This window comes from Arachis stenosperma, chromosome 10, assembly GCF_014773155.1.
Source record: "Arachis stenosperma cultivar V10309 chromosome 10, arast.V10309.gnm1.PFL2, whole genome shotgun sequence".
NCBI lineage: Eukaryota > Viridiplantae > Streptophyta > Magnoliopsida > Fabales > Fabaceae > Arachis > Arachis stenosperma.
In genome coordinates this window covers 121,540,272-121,550,271 of record NC_080386.1, presented here as the reverse complement: position 1 = coordinate 121,550,271, position 10,000 = coordinate 121,540,272, and the positions used below count along the sequence as shown (strand labels likewise).

The 10,000-nt window shown below is 44.3% G+C and overlaps 3 protein-coding genes across 3 annotated transcripts in view; all 3 read right to left on the bottom strand.

Annotated features, from left to right (window-relative positions):
• Nucleotides 1-733, bottom strand: part of LOC130955377 (cytochrome c biogenesis CcmF C-terminal-like mitochondrial protein) — a 2,868-nt gene extending 2,135 nt beyond the window's left edge. The window contains exon 1 of the mRNA XM_057882214.1: nucleotides 1-733. This exon is cut by the window's left edge and continues 2,135 nt beyond it. Coding sequence (XP_057738197.1) covers nucleotides 104-733 — 630 coding nt within the window. The 3' untranslated portion in view covers nucleotides 1-103.
• Nucleotides 734-1,476: 743 nt separating this feature from the next.
• LOC130955375 (cytochrome c biogenesis CcmF C-terminal-like mitochondrial protein) lies at nucleotides 1,477-3,251 on the bottom strand. Its single transcript, XM_057882212.1, has one exon. It carries the CDS (start codon nucleotides 2,392-2,394, stop codon nucleotides 1,498-1,500), a length of 897 nt encoding a protein of 298 aa, XP_057738195.1. The 5' UTR covers nucleotides 2,395-3,251; the 3' UTR covers nucleotides 1,477-1,497.
• A 143-nt stretch (nucleotides 3,252-3,394) lies between these two features.
• The window catches only part of LOC130955376 (putative cytochrome c biosynthesis ccmC-like mitochondrial protein), a 7,309-nt gene continuing 703 nt past the window's right edge, over nucleotides 3,395-10,000 (bottom strand). Inside the window, exon 1 of the mRNA XM_057882213.1 lies at nucleotides 3,395-10,000. This exon is cut by the window's right edge and continues 703 nt beyond it. Coding sequence (XP_057738196.1) covers nucleotides 9,981-10,000 — 20 coding nt within the window. The 3' untranslated portion in view covers nucleotides 3,395-9,980.

The following is a 10,000-nucleotide window of genomic DNA, read 5'->3' as shown; positions in this document are numbered from 1 at the left end:
TTCTCACCTTGGCCCTTTGCCTTTGAAATTTTTTAATAGCTTTTCATAGAGGGTTGAAGACTCCTTTTCTTTTTTTTTATGCAATTATGAATTCCACGGAACTTTATCGATTCCAACGCAACTTATCCTTTTGGAGCTGACGTAACAAACTACGCGAGCCTCCCGACGAAGCCAACCAAAATCCTATCCGAATAAAAAAAAGAAAAGGCAGTTTCATTATGGTGGTATACCAGCCGCCTGTTCTGGAACTTCCAGTTCCAATCGAAGCATATCTATCCGTAAATGGATTTGTATGTATAGCCACTTCAGTCGTGCTCGTTGTTTCTCTAAAGTATCTTTTTTCTGGGAACATGGTCAACCATAAATTCTTATGTTCGCGATTCTTCATCCACCGATGCAGAAAATGCTCAAGTTTTCCATTCTCATATGAGGCCGAAAAGTTTATTGGCAACAGGTCGGCACGAAGTGATTCACCATGCTCAAACATGAGGCGATCGTTCGTTAGGGACGGTTTATAGATCATAAAATTCCCACAAATGGAATGAGAAGTGGGTCCATGTAAATGATCGAGACCTCGGAAACAACAACGCTCCTTCCCCATATGGAGTTCGGAACCCAAAGGCAATCGTTGAGTGAACTGTATCCTCTTTGTGTTAGTTGACCTAAGCCGCACCATTACAGCTGGGGTGGGGCTCGGCCTCCGAACCGTACGTGGGGCGAGTTTCTGCCTCATACAGCTCGGGCCGAAGACCGGGGGAAGTTAAGTTATTTAGAGATGGGGCAGCAGCTGCCGGTCGGGGCGGGGATAAGCTTGTGAAGAAGCAAATCCCCCCCCAAAAAAAACCTTGATATACTATAGCGCTAGCGCTTCGCGTTCTTTCTATTTCATCCCATTTTTTTCGGCGAATACTAATCTAATAAGTGAAGTTGTAGTCGTCTTACAAATTGGCTCGGACACCAGCTTTCCCAAAATAAATTCGTGCCCGCCCATTCTGTCTCGCCCTAAATGGAATGGCTCTCTTAGTTACGCTGCGCCCCGGTCTGAGTCCCCACGTCCGCTCTTCTCCGCCCGCAACCCAAGAAGTTGGCTTTGCCAACACAACATTAGGGCCGTCCCCTTCATTCTATGCCGACCCCGGCCCGGGGCTGGCTTTTTGGGAAGCCCGTTCCCACCGCGCTCACGGCCCGGCTGGCCTTCCAGCGGTAGTGGGAATTATCCCGTTCCCTGGTCAAAGACTTGGTTGGATGCGGGATCTACTCCACGAGGAGCGGTACGGACGTAGATGATATCATCACGACCTCTCTTTTCGTACCGCTAGGGATGCTTAACGCCACTTCGCCAACTGGCGTTACCTGCGCTTTCGTGTCTCTCAGTGTGGTCAGCACTGGGTGTTTCCGAGCAGCGAGGCTTACACCCATTCGCATTAGTTCATCCAAAGTTCCTTACCCTTATGCACGAATTATTGAATAAGCCATCTTCCTATCAAGGTTAAGGAGTCAACTGAGCATCTCAGCGGCGGGATTGAATACCCGGATCGAGTCAGAGTTCACGCCGCCCGCCCTGAACAAATAGGAGGCGTGGGCCACAGGTCGCACATAAGCCGCCGGGTCGCACGACAGAAGAACACCCAACATACAGATGCACACTCCAAAATGTGCAATATTCATCTGAATTGGAGCTTTTTGGTGGTAGTCGTGACCAACAGCCATCAGCTGTCGGCTCGTTGGTAAGGCGAGAGCTTCAAGCCCGATTTCAGGTTCAGGTGGCACACCCCCCACACAAGCACCCCCCGACGAAGGGGGGACGGGGAAAGCTACAGGCCCAAAACCTTCGACCCTTCTTTCTAAATGGGGGTGCCCGGAGCACCTCATCTTGTCATTTCGTTCTTGCTCATTCCCGTTAGGGTTAGGCCGAAGTCTTTGGCGTTTCCTTCTCTGCGCCCGCTCACGCTTTGCTGACCTATCGCGTGGTAAAGAGAAGAGAGTACGAAAGAATAGTAAACAGAGCACACCGCAGAAAGATTCTAAATATGAGAAGTCCCCCTTGGATTCGAGAAGAAGGAAATGAAGAACGGGAACGAAACGAAATGAGGCGTTTCCAGCTCTAGTTTCGGATGAGCTTCTCCCAATTATGTCTGGTAGTAAAATAAGGCGGCCTGCTCTGACCAAGACTCCACTTTTTGCTCCGTCCATGGAGCGTCTGAATTTCCTGGAATGTAGATAGACCAAAAGAGGGAATGAAGGGATAAGAATTGGAATTAGAGTACCATTGGAAAAAGGGGCACCTGTGGGAACATCTCTACTGACGAACCATTTCAATAGTAAGGGTGCTGCCGTGCCACGAGGCACGACCATAGAAGTAATGAAAAAGAAAAAGTTATGTAGTTGGACCATCCGCTCTATCCGTTCGAGTTTCGCTTCTCTAGAGAAGATGAGACGCTAAAAATGAAAGTGTTCGCAACGCATATCGAAAGGATACCAATGAAGCCGACCATTAATGACTTGTTCGAACACCGGGAGCGGTCTGATCCCTTATTTGATCATACCTCTCTTAGAAACATAATACAAAAGCAAACTCTCATAGTTCGGAGCCCAGCTCCAACTACTTCTTCGTAAGGTGAGGTACTTCTTTCGGTTTGAATAGGGGTCGCTCTTCTTTTCCATTTTCTGTCTGGTTTTGGTCCTCCTCCTACCTCTGTTTGCAACGGCTACAGACGCATGTTAACGTGAATTGCGTATAGAAACAAAAAGAGCCACTTATTTTATTTATTCTCGGAGCTGGCCCATTGATTCCCTGCGGTTAAAACTATTGACCATCCACTCGGTCTAACAGAATATGCGAATGATGGATGGCTTGGATGACCCGCAGATAGGGAAGGCTTTGCCGGGTGCCATGCTCCATTATTTGCATGACATAGGACTGATAGGTCCGTGGCGTCATCAGCCCCCCCCCCGCAGGGAATGGAGATAGTAACGAATGTCACGGTACCTATCAAGAATAGAAAGGGGGTAAAAACCGTCCGCTACCAACGCAGCTTCCACACGCCGTTCTACTTGTAATTTTTAATTGACTATGGATGGACACCTGACGGTTCAACCCGTCAGCCCCCCCAAGATTCAGGAGCCCGTAGCGGCAATAAAGAATATCTATTAGAAATGCGTCCGAGATTAGGGGAGGTTCTTATTCCGGGATAATAGAATAACCGGTTGAGGTAGGGGCGCCGCTGGGGCGCTTCAAGAGGTGCTTCGGTTCTATACCTGGCGGAGTTGGTGGCCCTTCCATCCCAGCGATCCCATCGCAATGGGCGAGAACTTGATCTTGAACGACTAAAGGAATAGTGGCCCCCCCTAAAACAGAAAGAAGATACAATATTTTCTTCCAAGTCAAGTCCGATGCTCTCAACTCTTGAGAGACTTTCTCTTTTAAGACAAGACCTCAGGCTCAGGTTTTCCGCAATTTCGAATCCAGTGGAAGGCCCTTGACATAGCATTGAGAAATTGTTGAAACATAGTGTAGTGATTGATTGAGAAAAATTGATTCCCTCCAGACAGAAAGTTCATGTAGGAGTCTTGAAGAATTCATTCTATTGAGTTGTGCTTGGTTGTTGACCAAAGAAAGAAAGGATGCATGGGACTTTTGGGCGTAACGTAACATTCTTTTGCTTCTCATACGATATTTCTAGTTGGATGAAAACGGCGCCCCTAAAGGCGATGTCATTTATGAATTTATTAAATATTAAACTTCCCCGGCTTCACCCTTGGCCTTTGTCCCGAAGAATCACTACCAGCTCTTTTCCCTGCGCTTGCAAAGTCAGCATCATACCTGGCTTAGGGTTCCTGTAGCTCGAGAGAGGTGAGAGTGTAGCGTGGTCCCTGCCTAATTTCTTATTCTTTACTTGCCTACCTCAAACCAACCAACAAAGCCAGTGTAGTGATCCCAGTCATCTATGTCTGAGTTCGAACATTCTTCAGAGAAAAGAACTTACTAATGTGCCTGAATTTGACTTGCTTGCTTTCACACTTCTTCCTTCTCCAGCTTTAAGGGCTATTCTTCGCATAGAGCAAGAAAGATGTTTCTGTCATTCGAAGAGCTAAAGTTAAGTTCCTCACAAGGCTATACTCGAAAAGTAAGTAGAAGGCTTAGGCAAGAATAGGAATTTTTCATCAACGCTAGCGCCCCTAGTTCTATCGTAATCATACATAAACAAGTCAAAAGCCAAAAGCGCCTATAGCAAGATATTAGGTAGGAGTCTTGTAGTGGCTTTAGTTCTTCTCACGCGCATCCACCCGGGGGGATCCCTTATCCTCGTTGAGTACTTCTGTCCCCCCCTAACCTCCTATTCATGGGTTTTCTTTCCATTTCGATTGGAACAATCGTTAGGTTTTCCTCTGCCCGCCCCGTCCATCTTTCTTTGAAGGCCGAGTGAACGAAAGGAGAAAGGCAAGCTAAAAAACCTAACTTATAGCATTTCATGGTAGAAGAGTAGCCTACCAAAGAGTTTAGGTCAGGGATCAAAGCAAAGCGTCGAGGCGCGAAGTCTTTAAGATCGGATGCAATTCTTAAGCTGGTACATGCTGCACTGGTCCGTATTTCTTGCGGGCCTGGCATCTCTTAGCATATTTTATTAAATAAATAAATCTTACAAGTACCTGACGAGAGGCTGTTGCCAATCATCCTGCCCAATCTCTTCTGGCTCCATTATGTAACAGTAAAAAGTGATCTGGAATGTTGTTGGAATCGTCCTTTGAACGTATGTTCTTCAGGTGTCCGATTAGGAAATCTCAAACGTCGAAGCCAGCTGTGCCATTGTGTTAGCCTCAACATTGGCTCTTCTAGGTACTTGGTCTATTTTTATTTCATCAAACTCGGCGAATCGAGTCTAGGGCTCTTTTTCTCTATGGCTGCTGCTTTGCATCTATTACCTGATACTCAGCGATGACTTGTCTCACTACTAGTTAGGAGAGAGAAAAACAATACCTGCTCCCGCACCACCTTGCGTACTGGAGCCATCGAAATACATTTGACATGGAGTTGTGGTCAGACGCATGACCTCTCCATCATTCTGATCGGGCAACTGCTTGCCTAAGAAAAACGGATGATTTATCCAAAATTTTGCCAACACCTGTCCTTTGACCGAAAGTGCGCTCTATAGCTAGCTCCAATTGAACAGGTTGAGGAAAAGAGCCGTTAAAGCCCTTTTTTCTTTATTTTTTGAATGAATTAATTCCGTCGATAGACAATAAGGAGCGAAAGCCACTCAGTTGATTGCTAAATCTCTAGTTCGTGAGAAGGATTTGCTGTAGTCAATCAATGCTTAAAAGAATTTACAAATCTTTCTGGTCTTACTGCATATCCAAGAGTATAATCTACTATGGATATGATGCTGCAAAGTTCAATATTTCAAATCTAATTGGCTTTAATGAAGGTAAAATGCCAATGAAGTACCTGGGATTGCCAGTCTCTCAGTTAGTGATTGTTTGCCTCTAATTGAGAGAATCAAAGCTAGAGTAAAGAGATGTACTGGAAAATAAATACCTCTAATATGCTGGACAACTGGTTCAGAGTGCCCTCTTTAGCATGCAAGTTTACTGGAGTACTGTGTTCATACTGCCGGTTTTGATTTGAAGACAAAAGATAAGATCTGCAGAAGGTTCTTATGGTCTGGTCCTGATATGGTTAAGAACAAAGGGAATGTTGCTTGGAAATTGGCTGCCCTTTACCTTTAAATTAAAAGTGCTTTCGGGCTTCATTGGTGGAAGCTGCTATGTTGAAGCATATCTTGGTTCTGGCTGCAAAAAGTCCTTCTATCTGGGTATGTATTAGAATACAATGCTTCTCAAAAATAAGAAGCATTTTGTGCCGGGCCATGAGAAGGAAGACTAGTTATATGCTTTTCACATGCAAGTTAACAAGTTCAAGCGAATATAAACATCATCATGCTAATCTCAAAGAGCTCGGGGCTTCCCGCCAGAAAGTGATAGAAAGTACACCCCGAGACGTAGCGTGAAGTTCGTTGCCAAGGTAGATCGTGCCTGTCAAGATATTGCGTATAATATATATAGAGGGATAGCCAGTCGCGTGAAAGACCAAGACAAGCGCCACTGGATAAGCCCGATTTCGAAGCTAGAAGAACTAAATCATAATCCGTTTTTGCCAAACAAAAGATAGAGTTCAAATTAATATTCAACCAGCTTGGAGACAGCTGTTTTCTGTAGCTTTCAAAGTGATGGGATCAAGCAGTTACTCAATAAGTTGTCTTCCGTTATAAACCCTGATAGGGCTTAGTTGGCCACTTTCCTTCTCATGCCCGATCTTGGCTCATATCAATAAACTTTGTCTGGGTCTGTCAATGTATGAGTCTCAAGTGAGTGAAGCTGCTTTGGTCTACTCTGGGTGCACAATTATTATTGTAATATCCTTTTTTTTACCTAGTACCAGTCATCTTAAAGGCCAGCAAATAAGACAGAAAGCGAGTTGTAAGCAGTAGTCTTTCAATGTTCAGTTCAATTATTCTCGCTAGCAATCTCTTAGGCTTATCCTTTCAAAAAGGAATCATCAAGCCGGTACTAATCTAACTCTTAGGGGAGCCTTTGATGGGCTTGGCCTGAGGGACCTTACCCTACCCTTATATATGGTCGAATTGCTTGTACAGCTAGCCCGCTACCTCTCTAATAAATCTGAGTACTTAACATTTTCGATCCCATATCGAGGAAGTGAGCCAAAATGAGCCATCAATACAGTATAGAATATATAGGGCTCCCTTCTTTTTTCAGCTTAGCCACGTCGACCGGATCAATCCACTTTAGCTCGTTCCCAACTCGGTTGGATCTAGGATAGGACCGGTTAGCACAACTTCACTTACTTAGACGTAAAAGTTTCACACCTGACCTGCTTTACTTGTTATTTTCTTCGGTCTAGGCTGTTAATCCAACAGGTATCACATAAGCCCTATGTTTGGGATATTGACTAACGAAAGTTCCCTCGTTTTCGATGAATTGGATTTTGCCTCAAGAAATAGAAAGAGTGCTATTTTGTTTGAGGATTCCTAAGTAGTCCCCTCTGACTTGCATTAATAAAGAAAGTAATTCAACGGTATAAGTCGTTTTTACTACTGAATCAGCAAGATGAGTGGTATCAGCTAGTGATCCCGTTATATCAACTACCGCATCGTCATCGTCTGGCTCAGTGGCGGGGGAGGTTTTCTCCACGATATAAGATTGGGTACCAGATTCCGATTCAACAATCTAAGCTTTAAGTAACTAACTCTTTGTCTTCGAGGAAGGCATATGATGGAGGAGCGACAAGCCCTCTAAGAAAAGGGCCTTTTCATACTCGTTGGCGGTAGCAGACTTTCTTCTACTATGGGCGAACCCTCCTCTTTGGTACCATATTCTGAGTCCGAAGAGAATTCAGCCTAAGTTACCAACTTTCAATTAATAGGAAGGAAGTTGGGACATGTCCATTGTCTGGGTTCAAGTCCATTAACCGAGCGAGCTTTCAACCCCAACGCAAAGACAATCTAATTGATGGAGCTTTCGCAGGAATTTCTTATGTTACCCGCTCTAACCCATTCTCGGCAACTTTCAACCATACGAATTCAAAGGAGATAATAATGCTTACTTGATAAAGGAAGGTAATTTATTACTCGACTGTAAGGCATGAAGTACTGACTCGATAGAGTCTGGATAGAGAAAAGAGCTTACTTGTTAAAGGAAGGAGAGGTACGATTGCCCGGAAACAAGTGCAAAAGAAAGAGTATAAGCTAGCTAAAATACACTCTTTGGGAAGCGCTATCGAATCAGAGAAATGAAAGAAAGTCTCATAGCAAGATCCCGATAATAGCATAGCCCTTTCTCTTATTACTGAGAAATTAACGTTTTAACGATGAATTAGGAATCGTCCTCAGACGAGAAGACGCATTCGTGAAGGCCTATAGAGCCCGTAGAAAATCAATAATGAAAGAATCTCGCACTATATAGAGCCGGCTGACTGGTAAGATAGACGAGAGCTACGGGAGAAGAGCGTTAAGCCACTTTACCAATAGGTTCAGGAGCAAGAACTCATTCTTGAGGTTTAAGCTCACGACGTCAGATTTCCACAAGGGAATCCCTTAACGTACGGATTGAAAGGTAGGCCACGACCTAACCAGCTTGTGGCTTAGGGGAGTAATCACTCAATTTAACCTATGAGGTACGTAGGTCACTCATATGAGGCCAAGAAGCGTAATAGCCCGTAATAGCCTAGGGGTTGGGTTGACCCGCGGCAAAACTCACTGTGTTCCGTTTGTAAAGCGGGCATTATCAGTCAGCTTTGTAGCAGGACAGCTAATAGGTTAGGTACGTAAGTCACTAACCCGCTTGCGGGTTAGGCTATTATGCGTCCTGTCCTCTATTTACATCAAGAGTACGAATGAAGTTCTTAGGGCCCTATCTATCTAGATAATTTTCTCATGATATGTGCTGTCCTCTGTCTGGCTCTGTAGTAAGTTCCCTGCTAAGGCTGGGATGGGACTCCCCAATGGAATGGTGTTAGAGCGGCTTGGCATTCCGCCCCTATCGCAAAATCAATGAGATACGTGGATCAAGAAGCTATCTTTGTTTGAGCGGCTCTGCCTAAGGTCGAGCTGCTATCGCTGCTTGCCCCTCTCGTCTAGTGGCTTTTGCCTTTTTAAAAAAATATTTTCAACTTTTTTTTTTTTGTCTAGAAAGAGAATGCCTTCTATAATATAATAACAAATACATAATCTAAGGGAAAAGACATGAGATCAAGTGAGAAAGAACTAAAGAATGTTCTTGCTCCTCAAGAAAGACAAGACGGCAGGGAACTAAGGTGATGTTGTAGCTTTTCCACCTACCTATCATACAATCTATACTTTGAGACCTGATGAATGAAGGGCGGGCTCACTCCTCTAATGCTGTGATAGAAAAGAGAGGTACCAGGGGAATCAATGCTCTCAGCTGAAACAGGGCTTTCAGTCTGTCTTCGGGCAATCTGCTGCTTGAGAAGAGGCTGCACATGAAGGAGAGGTAGCATCATGATATCATTAATACGATTTCCTCCCAGGGGATTTAGGCCTTCGAAGATGATGGACAATTTACTCTTTCTAATCTAATGGCATAAGTATCAAAGGAAGAACTTAATGACCTATTACTAGGTTATGTCCTTTCATGCAGTGCGAGTTAGGTTGAATTTATCCTTGAGATTGGACGCAAGAAGGAATAGAACTCCGAAGCTTTGGTAGCGTTTTAGTGCGGAGCTTTACCTTTTTTACTCCTCTAAAGGGAGGGCAAGGTGATTTATCATTGACCATTCATTCTGTAACGTTCATAAAGCCCTTCCCCTTCCTCCTACAGTTTAGGAAGATAGCAGCCAGAAAGACGAGAAGTATTGGGATAACTGAATACTTTTATGCCTCTATCAATGTAGTAACCCTCTTTTTTGAATCTTAATTAGAAAGCGGAGTAGCTTGCCGAATCCAAAGTGTCTATCTCCGCCGCCTCTGATTCTTATAGGAGCTAGGATTCTTTCCTAGTACCAAAACTTACAGGAAAAACTAGGATAGGCTGGCTCTTATATAATATAAATAAGACTCTTAGCTTACTCTTCTAGAGCTAGAACAGGGGAATTCAAGCCATCCAATCCCTTTTTTTCGCTTATTCCGGCCTTTTGGCTAGTTAGTTTTCTTTGACTGGCATTTATGAGACTAGTGCAACTCCCTTCCTTTGTATTCATCCCTTCTGAGATCGAATGAGGTTTATTCTTTATACGAAAAGATCCGCAGCGCTTACTGATTCAATCACAGCAGAAAAGAGAACAGCGGATACGCATTCCATTGCTAACATCACACCGGTTACTGATGAACGTCCGACAACAGCTCTTATTCCAATGTCTACTCCTACTTTTTCCACTTCGCATATGGGCTTTCTCTACGGCGTCAGCTATAAGTTTGATTACATCGCGTTCAGTTTGAGCTGGGAAGTCAACTAGGTTTTGCTATTC